Genomic DNA, 22,505 nt, shown 5'->3' with positions numbered 1-22,505 from the left:
TGAGGGTGTTACTGCTGAATGTAAGGGGAAACTCTACTGTGGCTGCTAAATGCCACACTCTTACTAATATACTCCATCACTACACTTACTTTTAGCACAACACACCCTAATTGCAGAATCAATCTGTTTGCTAACTGCTATGCACATGTCCATATACTACACGTGCACAGGAGCAATGTTTCCTACTCTTGTATTTGTGGACTGCCCACCCTCCTTTTAATATATATTTTTGGGGGTGAGGATGGGAGAAGAACTTCTGGGGATTTAAATTTAATTATTTTATCCTTTTATAAAATAGCATTTCTGGGTCATTCCTGTTCATTAAAAAGAGTGAACACTGTATTGTCTTTTCCAGACTGTCATCCAGGTGGGCTGATGGCTCCTGCAGAGATGCAGAGACGAAGGGGCAGTGGGCAACTCAGAGCTCTGTGGTTCTCATGAATGGGGCAAGCTGCCTTGCAGAGCCCGCAGCCAATCATTCTGGTGCCCTGGGAGCCTCCCTTCTGCTGGTCCAGTATCAGAGAACATTTGCTAATGGCACCAGTGGTCTGGATGTGCCTTAACTAGGAAGAGTTGGGAGGCTGGCTGCTCGGAGAATGAAAAAGGAATTGGCAAGCCCGCTCTGCATGGTTCCAGTGGATCAGCAGTACCTGCTGGTCCAGTGGGAACTCCTCCAGCCTTGGTTTTGAGGAAACTCAGAAAGAAGAAATTAGGTTTTGTTTTTTTTTAAAGATATGCCTAGGAAGCATTTGGCACAATTACAAACGGCATTTACTAAATTGACAAAATGCTTTGCAATTATTTTCTAGACAACTCCACATACATCTCAGCAGGAGAAGTTCAGCACAGACAAGTACAAGTTCTTAGTCACTGGACAACATTAGTTCAATTACTCATGCACACTCAAAGGTGCTTAATTAATTATAACAGCAAAAGAACAAAGACCAGGACAGGTCTGCCCTCTCTGGTCAATAATTGATCCACAGACAAACTCAGAAAAACCAAACCAAAGCAAGGAAGAGTCTATTAAATATAAGAACCCTCTAACATAAGAAATATCACCCTTTATAAAACAAAGATGAAACCAAATGTATTTATATGTAAGAACAAGGAAGACACCAAACGTCTTGTGATTGGAGAGTATACTAAGTTCAAGCTTACAATACTCATGCCCTTAAAGTTGGCAGAAGTGGGGGCACTCTCCCCATTTTATGTTGCGAGAACTGAGATGGTGTGATGTTAAGTGATTTCCCTAATGGTACACACCCGGAGTCAGAGTGAGGTCTAGACTCCAGGTCATTTGCTTCCTGGGTCCCTACAGTAAGCAGGGCCTGTATTCTCTGCTGATGAAAGCCACCCACTGATTGGGACAAGGCCCCTGCACACATTTATAAGATGCTCAGCTTGGTATTAAATAGGGCAGTTAAGTTGCCCTCAGAGGGACAAATCCTTTACTGGGTATTAAGAGTTCAGCAAAATGCCTGATTTTTAAATTTACTGGGTGCTCAATAAATAATAATTTTTATCCCTGCTCAGCCTGAAAAAAAAATCAGAGTTGGATTTGATCAGTGGTTTAAAAATCTGTGTCTGACAGCAGAACCCCAGTTACATAGTGAACCAGATTAAAGGGGGTTACTCTGCTTGTGGCAGGCCTGTTGCCCTGCCTGCTCAGCCTTCTTCTCATCCCTTGTCTGAGGAAAAGGATTAAAATCATGGGATTAGGTAAATTCCAAGGCCACTAGCTCTACATTTTACAAGTCTGATTTAGGACCATTCACCTACTCCCTGAGTGAGCTGAAATTTCTATTTCTGTATCAGTACAGGCCATTTCATCAATAGAACTAATTAGCAACACCTTAAGGAGAGTTTTCTATGAATAGAAGGAAAAAAATTACAAATAGTTTGGAAAGATGAGACTTCAGCTCATAAATGCAGATTTTCCAAATCAAGGTGGGAACTCCCTGACTTGATGCAGGCCCTGCACCAGTGATACGCTCTTACTCTTGAAGAAGCCCATCGGAAGACAGCGAGTGTGCAGATGGTGAGGATGTGAACATGGTGTGACTGGGGACTCTGGCTGCTAGAGAACACACAGCCCACTGTGCCGGCCAGGCATTGCATGGTCCACACTGGTCCTGGCTGTTCCCCATCTCCAGGTCTCCCATTCTTGATATGAAATAAGGACTTTTCATTTGCGAATTCGTGCTGGACTAGGAGTCTGTTTTCGGCAGGGCCATTTTCCCATTTTTCTGTACTTCTTTTCCTTCTCCTCTCCATACTCTACCTCAGCAACCCTCAGGAGAGTGCTTGATGGGGTAATAAATGCTGGTGAAACACTGACTTGCAGAGGCAAGTGATACACTGGAAGCCATCACTGAGCACCAGGTAAAGCAGGTAGGAGGGTCCTCTTCTGGATTCTACCAAGGACTTACTACACTTCTTAGGATAAAGGATTCATCTTTCTAAGCCCCAGTTTTAGAATATATGCAAAAACACTCTGTTCTCTGTAAAGCGGCATACAGATGTTCATGGCTATTATCGTCATCAAGCTTAAAATATGAGCAAACTCCTTTCCATTTTGAAAACTGCTGTGAGGCTTTAGCCAGCATCATTTTCTATGCAACATTTACTGAGGCCCCACTTTATACAAAGTTCTGAGCTGAAGGTATAAAAGCATGGGGAGAGAAAAACTGTTAATTTGCCCTTAAAGAGGTTAATTACTCAGATGGCCGTTTAACTGATGGTGTCAAGTGACCTTAGCCTAAGAGGTCTCCTTATCCCACAACCCAGGGCTTTCCTCAATAGCCACCTGCTGAGCCCAGTGGGGCCTTCTGAGGCCTGGTCTTTGGGTGGGGACACACCTGGCGCTCGAGTATACTTGGCTGACCACTTCCACACGAACGGCACCATTGCAATTTACTCCGCTCCCTGGCACACTCAGAGGACACCCAAGGGGAAGCAGCGCATTCTTAGCCACCGGCCCCAGTGGTCCTAGGCTAGCACAGCAAAGCTTTCTCGGCAGCAGATGCTACACTCTATTTCTGGGGAGGCTGAGTGATTATCTTTTTGTTTAGGGGGTTGTTTCCTGTCAAGTGTGAGCTTTGGGATTCAGCTGAGGCCTGGTGGCAGTTCCCAAATAAGTACAAATATAGCCATGAAGCAATTTCATTTAGGAAGAAAAAAGAGGCTAATTAGGCTCATAGAGGGGTCAGCCTGTGCCTTTGTTAACAACTGGCAGAATCAGGATATAAGTCTTGCTGTGTTCAGTGGGCAGCTTCTTGGTTTCTGTTCAGGGCCAGCCAACTAAATGCATCAGCCTGGGGAAGCAGCAGCAGAGAGCATTGTGAGGCAAGCACAGAGTCACAGGATCCCTCTGAAATCTCTGGCAGGTTTCACAAACCCCAGGAGGCAGAACAGCACTCCTGGTGTTCCTGTCATGTTAACAGCCCAGAAAGAACTCAGTGAAACTGCTCCTGGGGCCAGTGGCTCAGAACAAATTGGAAGGATGACCTGTGGTAGCAATACGCTTGTTCTCGGCAGAGAAAGACCAGCCCAGTTAGCAGAGCCTGAGGAGAACCATAACCGGGCCCAAGGAGAGACCTCAGCTTTACCCACTCCTGACCCCGGTGGTGGCACTGGCCTCCCAGCCTTTCCCTTTGGCTGGGCAGCTAAGCACTCCTTTGATCTGACCCTGGTCCTGTGTGACTGCTTCTCTGCCCCAGTACCTGGAGGTCTTTGTCATGGCCCTGCCTCTCCAGGATCAGCACCCGGTCCTGTAGCTCCTCCACAGTCCCTTGGAGCAGGTCATTCTCCTCTAAGGTGGCACTGAGACGGTGCTCCAGCTCCCGTTTCCGATCCGCCAGCATCTTGATCTGAAAGGGTGGAGAGCCACAAGGGTGTGTGGAGTTACACCCGGGCTGATGAGTAGGGAGGGAGGGACCAGCCCCGGAACACGAAGGCAGGTGTCTCTCCAAGTGCTCTGCGCAGGGGCCTGGTGCCTCCACCTCTGAAGCAACAGCTGTGAACTCTTAAGCTGAGGCGAAAACCCCTCCCCTTTGGAAACCTGTCTGGGAAGGAGTAGGAGTTGAACTTTGGGGAAGCTGGAATGTGGGGTGCCAGGCAGAGGCAAGGAAGGTTAGTGCTCTCTGGAAATTCCACAGATAAGACAGAGGAGGGCCCCACCTTGCTGCCTATAACTTTTTTTTGGCCCTGCCGCACGGCATATGGGATCTTAGTTCCCTGACCAGGGATCGAACCTGTGCCCCCTGCAGTGGAAGCGCGGAGTCTTAACCACTGGACCACCAGGGAAGTCCCCTGCCTACAACTCTACTTCAACCCCACAGTTTATGGGGCAGTGGAACCTAATCTGTAGGACCATTCTTCTTTCTCAAGTCCTGAGCACAAGAAAATGCCCAAGACAGCCTCTGGAGCCACTGTATTCTCATATTCTATGTCTCTCCTTTGTCCTTCCCCCACTGCTGGCAGGTCTGGCTCTTGAGTCATGGTCCAGACCCTGGGTTAATGGGGGAGCCAGAAGGATACAGAAAACAGAGCAGTGCCTGCATCAGCCCGTGTCCTGGGAAGGAACACGACATGGACACAAGTAAATAACTGATTTTACTTAAAGTGTCTTTTGCTTGAGCAAGAAATTTGTGAATAGAAGAAATTTTTCTCTTTTTATTAAACAGGTTGATATGTTTGTACACTGAGTATCTAGCTAGTCTCAAGAAAGATACAGACCTTTTTTTTTTTTTTTTTTTTTTTTTTGCAGTACACGGGCCTCTCACTGTTGTGGCCTCTCCCGTTGCGGAGCACAGGCTCCGGATGCACAGGCTCAGCGGCCATGGCTCACGGGCCTAGCCACTGCACGGCATGTGGGATCTTCCCGGACTGGGGCACGAACCCGTGTCCCCTGCATCAGCAGGCGGACTCCCAACCACTGCGCCACCAGGGAAGCCCACAGACCTTTTTTTAGAAAGGTCTGTCTTGTCTCTTCCGTTTCAGTGAGAAAGCAGAGGAAAAGAGGAAAGAGATGCTGGGTAAGAAGCTGCCCAGCACTCCCCAAGGCCAGCGATGCTTCAGCCCAAGAACCCTGCCCTGCTCAGGTGCTATGGGAAGCCTTCCCAAATCCCTTCAATTGCTAGTGGCCTTGGGAACTTTTGGAGTCCTGCAGGTCCCCCAGATCCTCCCATTTATCAGTTCCCTGCTAGACTGATCTCTCAACCAGTTTCTTGTGAATATTCTCCTGTTGTGTTTAAGATGTTCTCCACGCTCTCTAGTCTAGCATGACAACAATTCACTAAAAGGACCAACCTCAGACTGTTTCCAGCGGAGATTTGGAAATGAATGTCTAACTTGTCCCAAGCCCTCTGAAATCTTTACCTTCCCCCTGCTTTTTGGCTGTTCTCACTCTCTGAATTCTGTTCATAGGGCACAGATCTTCCCTGGCCACCCACCCATCAGATAGGATGCTGTCCTGGGGAAATGAAGTATGTGGCCTTTGTCCAGAGGGATCAGGTATCTGGCCAAACAAAGAAACACTGTCTCTCAAGTGTGCACCTGGGTAAGGGACCGAAAGGAGCAGGCCCTTTTGTGAATGGGTCTACTATTCCCCACACTGAAGCAGCGTTACCCACATGAAGGGAATTCTTACTCTAGTTGGTTTTCGTTTAAATACCCTCTGACCTTTACATTTTCCTTCCCATGGATCACCTTTGTTTCCCAAGTTCCACTCAGTGAAGTCATGAGGTAATATGGTTCTGATACACAGCCCCACCCCTTAAAAAAACTTAGGAGTTCAGCTCTATGTGAAGTAACTTATTTGAAATAAACAATTTCATAGCTTGGCTTTTAAAAGTAGCAGTGTTATTGGATGAAGCAAGGAACTGGCATTAGGGAGCCAACTCCCTCACCCCATCCTACACACCCTGAAACTTGGGACCAAATCTGGCCATAAATATTCCTGGGAAAGACCCTGTGTCATGAGGGTCTAGCAACAGTGAATTGGGGGTGGTGGGGAAAGGAAAACAGGCAACTCGATGGAGTCAGACTTTGGCAGAGGTGGTTGAACAGCACATCATGCATACAAACCGTCACAGACAGGCATGCCAAACCCACCAGCACAAACTACTTACTTCAAGAACCTGCTGCTCAATACCAGTAGGAATTCCAAGGGAAGGGAAGAAGGAAGGAAGTGAGAGCCAGGAGAAAAGAGAAGATATTGACAGACTTTAGGAAAAAATCTTCATGTCATTTATGAAGCAGGAGAGCAGCCATCTGGGCCTCTTGGGCCTGACCACGCTGGCTGGTTCCTTCACCACAGTTGGGGTGCACGATCATGTGGCGCTAGACCGTCCCTCAAAGCGTGACTCAGCCAAAGGGCTGCTGTTCGGACACTTGGCTGAGGGGTCCTGGGAGCAGATTAGGTGGAAGCCTCCTCAGGAGAGAGCCCCCATTTGGGCTGGTGATATGACCCCTCCCCTCTCCTCCCCACAACTGGATTCTCAAAGTATTATCCCCTGAGTGCTACTTTTTTTCCCCCTCTGGCCCACTCAGGCCATAGACCCTGACTGCCCTCTCATATACTTTTAATAACATTACTTTCTTCCAAACACCACACACAGTGCTTTCCACGTATTAACTCACCATATCCTCACAACAACCCTATGAAGTAGACACTTCTATTACTCTCAGTTTATAGGTGAAAATAATAGGCCCTATTAAGATGGACTGAACTGGGCCCAAATGGAATGGAGGAAGGGAGGATTCCCTTTCCAATCTTCTACTTAGGATTGGCATGGATGTTCTTTGAGGGATCAACATATTCAGTAAAAAGTAGGGCATTCATAATTTCAACACACTCAGCAGTAACTCTGAGCAACCTTATTTTTCTAGACAACAGGCTACCCGGAGGAACATGGTCAAGTGTTCCCCATTCAGTTTCTCACAGATATGTCTCCCTAGAGATTTTAGATAGAGCAGGTTTTTGTTCAGAGGGCTCCTTGTCTAAAAGACCTGGCACGGCACCTCCAATGAGAAAAGCACTTCCATCCAAGCACTGCTGCAAGGGGAGGCTCACCTCGGCCTGAAGGCTTTCGAGTCGGATGATGTGCTGGTTGGTTGATGAGTTTTTCTCCCGAAAGTCTTCTCTGAGGGCATGGACTTGCATGGATAGCTGTCTCTCAACTTCTGATGCCTGCAAGCAGAAGAGACCATAGAGCTGATTTAGAGGTTGTACAAAAGAGGCCTGATTTGCCTTTCATTTCTCAAGCATCTCTTTGCAACTCTGTTCTACAAGTACACGATGAGAAATTGGTCTCCCATCCCTGGTCCCTTTGTTCCCTCACACCCAAACAAGACTAACCCCTATCCCTACCTCCACCATGAATGACTCTGTCTAGGTCTAAGACCACTTTGCTGATCAGAGGAAACAGGCCTAGAAAATTGTAAGTTCTCAAATGTTAGTTATCATCATTATGATTCTGCATATAGCAGAAGCTCAGCAAACATCTAAATTGCAAGACATTCTCAGTATTTTACATGGAAGAATAAGACCAATATACCTAATACCTTAGAAATTCCTTTATGCGTTCTCAGGAAAGATCATGGTGTGCAGAAAGGGTTGGGAAAGGCTTTCAGAGGAGGTGGGATGGTAATGATGTTGAAATGGTAGGCTAGCTGTTCAATGAGGCTCTTACAGTAATGGTTATATGTTCAACAGTTCCTTTTATCTTCAAGTGCTGTATAATCAATTGTCCATCTTTTTTTGGCTCCATAGATTCAACAAATGTGCCCCCCGCCCCAGACTACAGCACCACAAGAATCACAACCTATAGTGCTAATTTTTAAACAATTACAAAACATACAACAAAAGAAAATTAAACCATCTCTTTTTCTTCCTTATTCTAAATTTAATTTTAGACACTACCAGCTTGTTTCTTAATCACTTAGAAACACAATATTAGTCATCCTTGCCTAAAAATAAAATTAGTATTATTTACTGAGTACTTCACTATGTGCCAAGAACTGTGCTAAATGCTTTACCTCAATTGTCACAACCAAAGTAGGGCCTGTCACCCTCAATTTACTACCAAGGCAACAGGCTCAGGGAAGTCAGGGAACCTACCCCACATTTTAGTGAATGACAGCATCAGAATGGTAAACTTTGGGCTGTCTTACTCCGAAATTAGGACTGCAACACTGCCTTCTTACACAGGATCTTGAAATAGTTTTTCCTATTTCTATCAGTCACTATTGAAACTAACTTCATGAGTCCAATTTAGAAAGGCTTGTTTTCTTTCTTTTCTTTTTCTTCTTTTTTTAAATACTAAGCAATTTTATTTGGCTCTTGAAATTTCTTCGAATAGAATTTAGGGCCCATAAGGAAAATTTCCTCTTATAAATGCTGCAGTTCGATTGCCTATACCGAATTCAGTTGACTATCAGGGTTTCAAATATGTTCAGATTACAAAGCACTGGGTAATTCAGGCAGCTGACCTCATTCTGAGCATCACTGCCTTGACATGAATCATGAGACAACCAAAGAGATGCACTGAGGGCTACAAATCTAGCCCAGGTGGTAACAGAAATGCTCCTGTAGACAGTCTCCTCTCAAAGTGATCTTCCTAGAAATAAAATTTGTCTCTTCCCTCCAGGAAGCATGACACCAAAGTCTCAGCTCCTAACCACTATGTTATAATGTTTCCTTTAATTGTCTGACTCCTCAGATGTGCCCAAGGATATACTGTTCACAAAGACTTCTAACCTACAGCTTTCATATGAATCTCCAACAGCCTTAAGAAGCAGGAATTGATGGCCTCATTTTGCAGACAAGGAGGTGGAGGCTGAGAGGAGTGGCACTGCCCTGGTCTTCAGCCTCCCGGTTCTGTGCTGTCCCACACACCATGGCCACCTCCAGCCAGGTGGCCAGTCATTTGTCTGTGATGGTGATGGAGGGGAACGGATCAATCAGACATAAGTACCATCTGCAAGGAGCTAATGCACCTTCCAAAGTATATTATTTCCTTCTTTTTCAGAGATAAAAACTGGCTCAGATACTTAGACCTGACTACCAGAATGAATATTAGCTATTTCTGCACATAAATTAAATGATAATCTCTGAAGTTTGACATAACTCTAATGTTCTAAATGCTTTCTGAACAAAGTATCAGAAAGGTTACAAAGCCAATTTTAGTTCTATAGTGGATTTCAGAGCTTCTCTGAAGTTCTTCAAGTAGGAGAGTAAGCCAGAATAACAGTGGTCTTTCTGAAGAGATCTGCCCTGCTCCTGAGAGGAGGGATGTATGATGAAAGGAAAAAAAAGTTAAGGGTCAGATGGTCAGGGTTAAGAGTTCCTGTCCTACCATAGATATGGGTATGAGTTATATGAGTCATTTAACCTCTTTGAGTCTCACTTTCCCAATTTACAGACATATTCCTCCCTTACATTGTAACACAAAAAGGGCAGGTTTGAAGGTATGCCCATTTCCCTATTTGTAATTCAGGACTTTGTGGGATTGAGTCTAATCACTGAAGTGTAGGGAAATGAAGAAAGGAAAGAAATATCGCATTGCTACAAGTTTAGGGCAACTAGGATCAGTTGTTTGCTTTTCAAAAAAACTCAGGTACTGAGAACACCATGTGTATGTTATAAGGAGCTGTCATAAACACAAGTCCACTGAGAACAGCCTGTTAGGTGACTTGGCCAACATCACGAAGGTAAGCTAAAAAATATAGGGAAATACAGAAATATTCGGCAGCCATACCTTTCAGTTCTGTTCCCCTGGTGGCCTTGCAAAGATAAGCTATTTAATATCCAGGAGCCATACCTCTCTTGGAGATAAAAAACTTTCTCCTTCTAGGTTTAGGGCAGCTAGTCATGGCCCTGGGACCTTTTTTGGTGGTGGTGGGGTTATATTAGGATAATTCATTTTGAAAGCAGAAAATGACAGGCATGGGACTTACAGTTTACTTCTCAAAATGATGAGTTTTGGCTACCGTGCCTGATTAAGCAGCCAGTAACAGCTGTGGCAAAACTGTGACAGAGAATGACATCTATAATCATAGGTGAATATACAAAAAGATGGTATGCTTTTAGCTCAGGTATTCTTTTATTCTTAAACTCTTAAATTTTTTTTAATAATAAGAGTAACAGGTGACTTCCCTGGTGGTCCAGTGGCTAAGACTCCACGCTCCCAGTGCAGGGAGCCTGGGTTCGATCCCTGGTCGGGGAACTAGATCCCACATGCATACCACAACTAAGGAGTCCGCATGCCGCAACTAAGAAGTCCACATACTGTAGCACAGGGAGTTCAGCTCGGTGCTTTGTGACCGCCTGGAGGGGTGGGATAGGGAGGGTGGGAGACGCAAGAGGGAAGGGATATGGGAACAGATGTATATGTATAACTGACTCACTTTGTTATAAAGCAGAAACTAATAAAATAAATAAATAAAAATAAAAACCCTCGAAGTGACTAAAAAAAAAAGAAGTCCACATGCTGCAAGTAAGACCCGGCGCAGCCTAAATAAATAAATAAATATTTTAAAAAAAAAGAGCAACAAAGGTTTAGAGAAAAAAAATTAAGATGAATTGAAGGACTGAAATGAAAGTTTAAGTCCCTACTTATTCCTAATCAGCAGTACCACTCTCCAGTGATATATCTAATATCAACCATATTAGAGATACTTCTTGTGAGTCTTTGTAGAAATTTTCTATTCATATCTATCTATCTATCTATCTATCTATCTATCTATCTATCTATCTATCTATCTAAAACATTACTAAAGTTTTGGCTTTAAAAATACATATAGTGGGCTTCCCTGATGGCACAGTGGTTGAGGGTCTGCCTGCCAATGCAGGGGACACGGGTTCGTGCCCCGGTCCGGGAGGATCCCACATGCCGCGGAGCGGCTGGGCCCGTGAGCCATGGCCGCTGAGCCTGCGCGTCCGGAGCCTGTGCTCCACAATGGGAGAGGCCACAACAGTGAGAGGCCCGCATACCGCATAAAAAAAAAAAAACATATAGTGTTTTAACATCTTTCTATGTCAATATGTAAATCTACCTTATTCTTTTTAACAGTTATCTGGCGTTTAGTTATAGGAATATACCATAATTTATTTAAGTAGTCCCTGCTTATGAACATTTATAGAGTATTTCAATTCTTTGCTATTATAAACAGTGCTTTCAAAAAATATCCTTGCTAATCAATCTTTGTACTTGTGGGAGAACACCCTGTAAGTGAATAAATTCCTATAAGTGGAATTACTAGATAAAAGGAATGCATATTCATTTTTATAGGCACTGCCAAACTGTCCTCCAAAAATGCTGGATCAATTTACTGTACCCCTACTGACAGAGTGCAAATATGCCTGCTTCCTAATACCTTGCCGCCACTGGGTATTATGAAATGTTTTAATCTTTAGATACTTATTTCTAATGTTCTGAAAAACATCTTTTTTACTTTCATTGCATAAAGATTGAATAAAGAAAACAAGAAATTCAAGAAATAACTCTAGTTCTGTTAAAGAATGCTGAAAAGTTTAACACATACATTTCTTGAACTATCTGAAATAAACTACTTTTATAATCTGAGTGCTCAGGTAATTATTTATTATTTAATTAATCCTCAAATTGGCAAAAAAAAAATTGACAGTGTGTTCCTTCTGCCCGATATGCTTGATTTGGTCAAGTACCATCTAGGACAGATTACTTTCTCTCCACTGAGCAGAGCTGTTCCATGATTACTTTTCCAATTGACATGATTAGCAATATAAGAATATATCCCTAAACTATAACATATTAAATTTGTTTAAACTGGCCAAAGGAGAACTGTTAACTATATACTTTTTCTTAATTTTATTTTTATTTTTGGCTGCATTGGGTCTTCATTGCTGTGTGTGGGCTTTCTCTAGTTGCGGCAAGAGGGGGCTACTCTTTGTTGTGGTGCGCGGGTTTCTCATTGCAGTGGCTTCTCTTGCTACAGAGCACGGGCTCTAGGTGTGTGGGCTTCAGTAGTTGCAGCATGTGGGCTCATTAGTTGCAGCATGCGGGCTCAGTAGATGCAGGAGTGTGTGGGCTTCAGTAGTTGTGGCGCACAGGCTTAGTTGCTCCGTGGATCTTCCTGGAGCAGGGATCAAACCCGTGTCCCCTGCATTGGCAGGCAGATTCTTAACCACTGTGCCACCAGAGGAGTACCAACTATATACTTTCTTGCTAAATGGAGGCAAGGAAGTTGCATTAGTTACACATGAGCATCCATTTAACTTATTTGTGAAAAGAAAAAAAATGAGCCAATTAACTTAGAAATTATAGTAGGAGAGATCCACCATTTTATTTTTATTTTTTAATTGAAGTATGACTGATTTACAGTATGTGTTATTCAGTTGTACAGCAAAGAGATTCAGTTATACACACACACACACACACATTCTTTTTCAGATTCTTTTCCACTATAGGTTATTACAAGGTATTGAATATAGTTTCCTGTGCTATGCAGTAAGTCCTTGTTGTTTATTTTATATACAATAGTGTGGATCTATTAATCCCATAAGTTTGTTTTCTATGTCTGTGAATTTGTTTCTATTTTTGTAAATAAGTTCATTTGTATTATTTCTTTAGATTCCACATATAAGTGATATCATGTAATATTTGTTTTCCTCTTTCTTCACTTAGTAAGATAATCTCTAGGTCCATCCATGTTGCTGCAAATGACAATATTCCATTCATTTTTATGGTTGAGTAATATTCCATTTGTGTGTGTTTGTGTTTGTTTGTGTGTGTGTGTGTGTGTGTGTGTGTGTGTGTATTGCACAGTTTCTTTATCCATTCAGCTGTTGGTGGACATTTAGGGTTGCTTCTATAACTTGGCTATTGTAAATAGTGTTGCTTTGAACACTGGGGTGCATGTATCTTTTTGAATTAGAGTTTTCATCTTTTCCGAATATAAGTCCAGGAGTGGGATTGCTGGATCATATGATAACTCTATTTTTAGTTTTTTATGGAACCTCCATATTGTTCTCCATAGTGGCTGTCCCAATTTACATTCCCACCATCAGTACAGGAGGGTTCCCTTTTCTCCATACCCTCTCCAGCATTTACTATTTGTAGACATTTTGATGATGGCCATTCTGACTGGTGTTTGGTGGTACTTCATTATAGTTTTGATTTGCATTTCTCTATTAATTAGTGATGTTGCGCATCTTTTCAAGTGCCTGTTGCCCATTTGTATGTCTTCTTGGAGAAATGTTTATTTAGGTCTTCTGCCCATTTTTTGATTAGGTTGTTTGCTTTTTTTTTTTTGGATATTGAGCTGTATGAGCTGTTTGTATATCTTGGAAATTAAGCCCTGTTAGTTGCATCATTTGCAAATATTTTCTCCCAGTCCGTAGGTTATCTATCCTTTTTGGTTTTTGTTTCTTTTTGGGTCGCAGCACGCGGCACACAGGATCTTAGCTGCCTGACCAGGGATCGAACCTGCCGCACCCCCTGCAGTGGAAGCACATAGTTCTAACCACTGGACTGCCAAGGAAGTCCTTTTTTTTCAATTTTCAGTTTCTGTAACAGAACCCCAGAATATGGGTTTGTTTTGAAAATACATTTTGTTGATCTTACCCCAATCTTTCTACGTGTGTATGTATGTGTGTATGTACAATTACCCATGATCATATTACTCATATAGATTTTTTCATTTTTCACTTAGCATGGTATCAGAAACATTTCCATGTTATTTATTATTACACTTCTTAATCGTCACTTTAAGTGACTGCGTAATATTCCATCAAATAGATATGTTATGATTTCCTGTACCACTCCCTTATTGTTAGGCATCTGGGATTTTCCCATATTTTGCAATTATAATGAATACGTGTCACCCTGGTGGTGGTAGCAGAACTTTACTACTAGTAGAAGTGGAATAGAAAACCTAAGTTTTCCAGTAGAATGGAAAAACTGAGTCAGAAAAGTAGATGATTATACTTTAGAATAGAAAATCTACACCAATTTGAACCAAAAATGGGTTTATGATTAGCCTTTGCTTAACTGGAAAATCCAATTAACCTGAAGTCTGTATTTTCTTACTTCCAAGGTCTTACAGTTAAAAACTTTCAAATTTGGTAATAGATGTCATGAGCCTACTGATAGTAAAAAGGAGGCTTATCATGTAATATGCTATCTTGATTATTTATAGTAATAAAAGCAATAGCCATCTACTAGATGGTAACTAAATGCAAAAATGTATGATAGCCTTTTGTTCTCACTAGGCTTTAGTATGCCAATTCCTCCCAACGCCTTTCAAAAATAAAACTCAGAAGTTAAGTTTGTTTTGTATTTATATTTTACTTAATATATAAAGATAGTAAGATTTTCACCAATACCTTTCCAAAGGGGAGGTTTCATTTCTGGTAATACGGTGGGATAGGTTATTTGGATTGACCTTCCTACTGAAAACAGCTAAAAATACTGGATAAAGTGGAAAAGATTTCTTAAAAGCATCAAAGAGCTGACAAGACAGTGATAGAGTCACATTAATATTTCACATATGTAAATTATTATAACCAACCAATGGAACACAAGCAGTAACAAATAAACCTAACTATACCACAAATAAATAGCATAACCACAACTGTAGGGGGCCAAGAAGAAAATAACTTACTTAAATAGCTTTGGAAAACAGTCTTTTGACTGTATACTGTAAGGTTCAGGGAAAAAAGAACTCTACAGAGCTACTGAACTGTAGTTAATAAACTTGCTTCTCACAGATGTATGGTTTAGCAATTCTAACATTACTGTATGTGTTTAGTAGAATTGAACAAATAAGTAAATGTACCATGGATAATGAGAACTGGGTTCTCTTGTGGAAAAAAAAGTAACAAATAAGGAAAGAGGGAAGGCTAACATGAACTCTGTGGTACTGGATTAGAACTGGAGACATCAGAATGAACTTATGGTTTTTCATACATATATAAATGGAGAGATTGAGAAATGATTATAGGTATCTGTTTATGAACATGTTAGCATTTATACACTTATTTCCTAATTCTGTCTTCTGAGAGGGCCTAAAAGTAATGACATTCTACTGCTCACATTGGTTTCTATATACCAATCTCTAATAAATGAACTAAAGCTCCTTGGAGAAATGGCTTCTTCCAGGGTTGGGGAAGGAAAAATACAAGATGAGCCTGGAACATCTTGTGATGCCAGAAAGAAAGGAAGTGCTCAAAAAACGATGGAGGTACACTGAATGGACACAGGAGTCAACTCGAAGGAGCTCCCAATGGCTAAGGCTGGGACCATATGATCAATAAAACAAATATTGACAGCAATGGATTATAATGCATAGAATAAGATAAATATTCATGAATCCACAATGATAAGTAAAAAATTGGATAAATTAATTAATAAGAGAAGAGAGGCAGCTCTTCCTTACAGAAGAATTCCAATTAATAAATGTAGAAGGACCACTGGAGACAGAAAATCACCATTAGGCAAGCATCACAGTAATAACTGTTTCAGGCAAGAGCCAGAGGATGAGGACTTCCCTGGTGGTCCAGTGGCTAAGACTCCATGCTCCAAATGCTGGGGGCCCGGGTTCAATCCCTAGTCAGGGAACTAGATCCCACATGCCGCAACTAAGAGTTCGCATGCTGCAACTGAGACCCCGCTCAGCCAAATAAATAAATAAATGAATACACAAAAAAAGAGCTAGAGGATGAATGCTAATAACTGGTGGGCAAAAGTCTGACAAGAAACAGGATATTTATATGGCCTAAAATTATCTCCCTCTAAGACTTATTAATTACAAAGAGGAAAAGAGTAACTTCACAGTGCAGAAGCCTGGCAGATACTACCTTAGCCGAGTGGTAGAAGTTAATATCACCAGTAAAAAAATATATATATATATCAACACCTCATGTCAATATGAAACACTGAAAAGGGCACAACTGCATTTCTGTGCTATTGCTACAAAATTGCATAACCTAATTTAATCATGACAAAACATCAGACAAACCCAAATTGAGGGACCTTCTATAAAACAATTCATTACTTTTCAAAAGTACCAACTTCAGGAAAAACAAACCAACACTGAAGAACTGTCGGAGATTGCAGGAGACAAAATAAACATGACAACTAAATACAATATGGGAGGTTGAGCTGGATCCTGGGCCAAAAAAAGGATGCTGGTGGGAAATTGGCAAAATTCCAGTAGGTATGTAGATATGTAGATTAGTTAATATTGCCTCAATGTTAATTTATTGGTTTTGATAACTGTACTATGGTTACGTAAGATGTTAGTATTAGGGGAAAATTGAAGAAGGGTAGATGAGAATCTCTATTTTTTTCATAACGTCCTTATAAGGCTAACATTAAAAAAAAAAACCTCATTGGTAGTGCCACTAGACACTTGGCAGGAGAAAACAAGTCATCTCTGAAGGATGGTAACTTCATCCAAAGATCAAATAATTTCCATAAATAATTTTCTAATAAAAATAAGCAGATTATAGTAAAACAAAAACAAAAATATCCATAGAAACAAAGACTCATGAGCAAGAACCAGCACAAACAACAACAGAAACATTCATAATGACTTCAGATACTAGAATTATCAGATATAGACTGTAAGCCAACTGTGATTATGTTTAGATAAATAAAAGACATGATTAAAGATATCTCTGTGGAACAGGAAAATATAAAATACAACTGACCAGACTGAAAATGACACAAGATGTCTAGCAATAAAAAACAATCCTTTGAGTTCACATAGCACCCCGGACACACACCTCTAGCAGAGCACATATTACATTTTATTACAGTTATCCATTTGCATCCTTCTCCCTCACCACATTTTATGCTTTTTAAGGTGAGGGGTGACTGAGTCTAATTCATTTTTGTATTCCCAGTGGATAGCACAATGCCTGGCATATGATAAGTACGCAAAAAATGTCTGAACTGAACTAAGTATCTTTCATGGCTGACAGAAACTGCCCTTGAGCAATTAAAAGAATCAAGTCTAAATGTACAGTAGTATAGCTACTATAGGATGAAAAAAACAAAAGTAAAAATCTCCAAAGAACTAGAGTAGACACACAGACCCCCAAATTTAAGTCAAAATATTAACAAAAGTTTATTAAGCTTTTACTGGGTGGCCAGATTTATGCTATGAACTAGGGATACAATAGTGAGGAAGACAGATCTGGTCTCTACTTTAGGTTCTAAAAATGTCAGAGCTGGACCTTACTAGAAAAAACAAACCAGTTATTTGAACTCCCTCATTGCACAGATAAGGAAACTGAGGCCCAGAAGGGATGCATAAGGGTCACATAACGAGTAACTGAAAGGTAAACAAATGAGATACCAATTTAGGGAGAACGACTGAAAAGAATGGAAAAACAAAACAAATCACAAAAAACAGGGACTTAAAATTTTAATAGCAATGCAGTTGATAGAGAAGGGTTAGAGAATGAGAAAACCAAACCAAACCTGAGACATAGTAAGTAGAGTACTGATGTTTGCAAATATTCAAAGAAAAACATTTTCTTTTCCTGGTCTCTCATCTTGGGTTTCAACTAGATTAACTATTTTAATCTCTCTCCTGCTAGACTTTGAGCCCTAGTATCCACATTATTTAGTACATCACTGGTGCTTAAAACATATTTGGAGAATGAATGGTTTATGTTTTATCAGAAAATCAGTTTTCCTGTCAAGTTCTATTTTTCACTTTAGAATACAGAGTATCCTCTCTTTGCAAAGTAGACTTTGCAAAGTACTACTTTACTACCAAGCCAAAGTAAACACAGAAACAAACACCTAACAATTCTTTCAAGTGAAAAATTTAAGATTTTAACAAAATGAAGATAAGTTTCATATTGATCAAGCTTTTCATTTTATTTTAGCTTAATGGGATTATGTTTTTCTGACCAACCCAAAGTTCCATGCCTGTTACAGGTAGACATTTGCCCATCTAATCCATGTTGGGTTATTGGGTTCCTGTAAGTTTATGCTGTTACACGATAATGGTGTGGCTATGGACATCTGCTGTACTACTTTACTAATTAATACTATCTTAGTTCAGATACGTGATGCAGACAGATGAAACTCACTTTGTACCCAAGATTTATGTAGAAGGATGTTCACTGCATAATTGTTTGCAATAGTAAAAGACTGGAGGCAACCAAAGTGTTCACTGTTAGCAGATTGGATGTATCAGTGCAATGGAATGCTATATACATCTACCTGCACTAATGACAGGTGAGAACTCTACCACTGAATCACCCACGCACTGATTACTTGCATTAATATGGAAAGATTTCAACAATGTAATATAAAGTGAAAAAACCCCAGCATATTTGACCCTATTTACCTAAGATTATGTGTATATGTTTATTTAAGTGCACACATGCATAGAAGGCCTGGAAGGCTGTTCATCAAAATGCTATCAGTGATTATCTCTAGAGGATGAGATTCCTAGTGATGTTCATTTCGGAAAAAAACTTGTCATAAAGTTTGAATATTCTATAGTAGTATGCATTATCTTAATAATTAGGGAAAATAGTTATTTTATTTAAAAATAGGTAAATTCATAAGATATCAACATAGGGAGAAAGGTGAAAGAAAAAAAATTAACATCAAATAAAGATCAGAAATTTTAGTAATAATGAGGCTGGGGAGAGTGATTCAACAATCACAACAAACCTCAGACAGCATAAGCTTAGAAAGATTGAGGGGGAAGAGAAGTTATTATTATTACTTTTTAAACTTTTGAAGTTCTAAAACTTACAGTTTCACGTCCCTATGAGGTATATAAAAAATACAAGACACAATCTCCATCCTCAAGTAGCTGAAGGAGAACGAGATGAACACTCATGAAGAAGCCAATATAAGGTACAGAATAGTTGTACATACTGACAGGTAGTAAGAGAAATGCACAAATAGCTCAAAACAAAATATGGTAGATGTCTTAAGAGAAGAAACAACAAAGAATACAGCTGTGTGATCTTGAGAAAACTATACAATCACTATACCTCAGTTTCCTCATCTGAAAAATGGTGATTAAAAGATCTACCTTAACAGTTATGCCAGCATTAAAATGAAATAATGTTAAGGAACCGTAGACCGGAACCGTCTGCCCTGGCCAGGCATGAAAATAACTGCTTGCATAAGTTGTCTCACAAGAGAAGGTCCCAATAGGGAACAAGGAACTGAAAAACTGCCGCCAACCAGAAGAATCACGAGGGGCCGAAAAGAGGGAGGAGATGCCAGCCCATAATATATCCTGCCAACCTCCCAGAAACACTCATGCTGGAATCCATATTGACTGAGAGATGTGCATGCCACCAGGAAAAGCTCTGACTCAGACCAAACATGGGCATGAGCAAAACGACCGGACACAGACAACCCGGAAATTAACCTCTATCTCCACAAAACCCGAGACTTCGAGCCACGACGAGGCAGAGCAGTTCTCCTGGGCTCCCTCACCCTGCTGCTCTCCGCTTGAGCACCACTTTTCAATAAAGTCTCTTGCTTCATCAGCACATATGGCTCCTCGGACAATTCATTTCTTTCTTTCTTTCTTTTTTTTTTTTTTTTTTTTGTGGTACGCGGGCCTCTCACTGTTGTGGCCTCTCCCGTTGTGGAGCACAGGCTCCGGACGCGTAGGCTCAGCGGCCATGGCTCACGGGCCCAGCCGCTCCGCGGCATGTGGGATCTTCCCAGACCGGGGCACGAACCCGTGTCCCCTGTATCGGCAGGCGGACTCTCAACCACTGCGCCACCAGGGAAGCCCGACAATTCATTTCTGAGTGTTAGACAAGAGCCCCTCTTGGGCCCTTGAAGGGGTCCCTCTCTGGTAACAATAATGTAGATAAAATGTTTAGCACAGACTAAATATGTAATATGTTATAGCTATTACTATTATTTATGATAAAGTGAAAACTCCAAATAGAATACTGACATTTGCTCAAAGGAAAACATGCAATTTTAAAGCTGAAACCTCAGACACTATCTGGCTCTAACCCCTAATTTGGTGGCTGATGAAACTGAGGCATGGGTCAACAAAGTGAGGCCTTTGATATGATTTGAGTGAGCGAAAGTAAGGTCCTGCCTAAGATCACACAGCTAGTTGGCGCTTGACTACTATTTTCAGTTTCTTTCCATTTCAATACCATTATTTTTCTTTTAGACAAAAACAGAGTCACATATTGGATGATTTTTAGGGATGCCAAAAACTCATCCCCTAGAATAAGGAAAGCCCGATGCCACTAACAATGTTTATTACTCATGGGAGGGAATGCCTGCTTATATGAGATATGTGGAAAGCTGCTCTTTGACATTTAGAAAGTGCACCAGGTAGGGGCCATGTCTAATTTTGTTTTATTTGAAAGAACTTTAAAATTAGAGTACAATAACAGTTTTATTATCATCCTTTTCATCATTATCACAAACGTAATCCCTCAGCATCAAAGACCTTAATTGAAAAAGAAAAAAAGGAGAAATGTTAATCTACTTTTGTTTCTGGAGGAGGGCCATTATTCAATATCAGATCCCTACTGCTAGTTAAAAAATATATATTTCAGAAGAAGAGAGAACAGATTTTTAAATTTTTATTTTTAAATGTTCTATGAGGACTCATATAATAAAACAGCCCTAGATATTGCCAATATACTGTATTCATAATCAAAACTTTTGATTCATGTAGTCTTTTTTTCTCTTTTAAACCAAAATGACACAATACTCTGTGTTCACTCAATGGCCTGGCACTTTGCACTAACTCCAACATGGATAAAACACTTGCTTTCTATGCTTTTAATTGAGGATACAGAGATGAATAAAACTCAACGCTTGTGGGAAAACTGTCTTCCAAATTCAGGCTCTGAAAAGAACACGGTCTTTCTTCTCTACAAGTTACGGCATTGTGCAACCTCAGGCAAAACTGCAGCACTCTTTGTGCCTTAGTTTCCTCACTTGTAAAATCAGGATAAAGTGGTAGCTGACTCAAAAGGCCATTGTGAGGATGAGATAAATTAATCTATGTAAAGTGCTGAGAAGAGTGCCTGGTGCACAGTAAGTACTGCATGTGCGAGCTGTTCTGTTGCTACTATTGTCTGCATCACTATTATAGCTCTAATAACCTGAAAGATCAACTGAATTGAAGACCTGATGTTCAAGTCATTGGCCCAGAAACTCTAAATGATTAAATACAAAAGAGGACAGATCTTAAAGAGCCTCAGAAAATTTGGCATAGAGATTGATTGGAGAGAATGACAGCCCTCACTGAGGCTGCGTTGCAGAGAATCTAGGCACTCTCTTTTATCCATGGATGTGGTGTGGTGACCATAGAGAAACCTTGAAAGGTCTCAGGGGTAAAAAAGGGGAGTGGATATGGAAATGTAGCCAAGCTAAAAGAATTACTCTCCAGCTAAACTGAGGAACTGCACTGTCTGCAAGAACATGTCTATATTGGAACAGGCCTCCCTGTTCCCTCAGGGTTGAAAATACCATGAGCACTGCAAACTTCCCAGAATTCGAAATGTTTATGCTTTCAAAAGATTGCATGGAGATACTTGGAAAAGAAACTGAGAACCTTTTCATAATAAACAGGAAGGCTGAGGGGGAAGATAGATACTCTGAATGACATTCTACTTAAATTTTAATTTAGGTCAGTGATGGGAATGGGCTGGGCTAAGTAGACACTTAGGAGTCCTTCACAAGAAGACAAATGGTGTTGTCCTAGGGACACACTCAGGATTCCCTCAGAAAATAACTGTCACAGCTAATCCTAATAAAGAAAGAAAATTCAGTATTATTAATGTTTTTTATTTCTTTTGGTCACATGGCTCACCCAGGGACTCATCTAGACCTTAAAAAAGGTTGGCATGTTCAAATGTTCCTGTTTGGAGGTGGGAAAGGGTTAAGGAAATTTTGCTTTCCAAACTGGTGGTCACTTTCTCCTTCCCACCACCATAAAAACAAAGCTATTAATTAAATTATGCTTTTTTCTTTTTTCCCTGTACAAGACTCTGTGATTTTGCTTATGGTGTGCTCCCTTCTTGGAATACCTTTCCCTGAAAATTTTCACCTGATAAATTCTTAACCTTAATGGCCCAGTTCAGAGGTGACACCTGTATCGCTTTTATAATCTCCTAGGGTAAAATGACTACATTATTTGCAGTCCTGTAATAATACTCTATTTTGAGTATTACATACTCTATTCTGTTTATTTGTTTACTACACAGTCTGTTCTGTTTACTTGTTTACATGTGTGTTTTCTCTCTTACACTGTGAAGGACTTAAGAACAGGAATTGGAACTCATATTAATCTTTGTTTGCTTAAAAAATGTATACAGCACATAGTAGGTGCTCAAATGTTTACTGTATGAGATAAAATCTGAACACCTTAAGTGAGTACTTTTTGAGATAGTCAAGCTAAGACTGGAGAAAATAGAAGTGGGATTAAGCTAAACCACAGGAGTGTCCCTTTAGCAAATTTCCAGCAGGATCATCAGGTAATTAATG

The 22,505-nt window shown here is 40.7% G+C and overlaps 1 protein-coding gene across 3 annotated transcripts in view; it reads right to left on the bottom strand.

The window, feature by feature from the left end:
* BICDL1 (BICD family like cargo adaptor 1) overlaps positions 1 to 22,505 on the bottom strand; it is a 97,336-nt gene that overhangs the window by 21,139 nt on the left and 53,692 nt on the right. For all 3 annotated transcript variants that reach the window (XM_081251976.1, XM_081251978.1, XM_081251977.1), the window contains exons 3-4: positions 7,079 to 7,195; positions 3,726 to 3,872 (exon numbers count right to left, since the gene is read on the bottom strand). In XM_081251976.1, coding sequence (XP_081108102.1) covers positions 3,726 to 3,872; positions 7,079 to 7,195 — 264 coding nt within the window. The remainder of the gene's footprint in view (positions 1 to 3,725; positions 3,873 to 7,078; positions 7,196 to 22,505) is intronic.

The sequence above is a fragment of the Mesoplodon bidens genome (genome assembly GCF_964165515.1).
Source record: "Mesoplodon bidens genome assembly, chromosome: 13".
In the NCBI taxonomy this organism is placed as follows: Eukaryota; Metazoa; Chordata; class Mammalia; order Artiodactyla; family Ziphiidae; genus Mesoplodon; species Mesoplodon bidens.
This window is presented reverse-complemented; position numbering and strand designations above follow the sequence as displayed.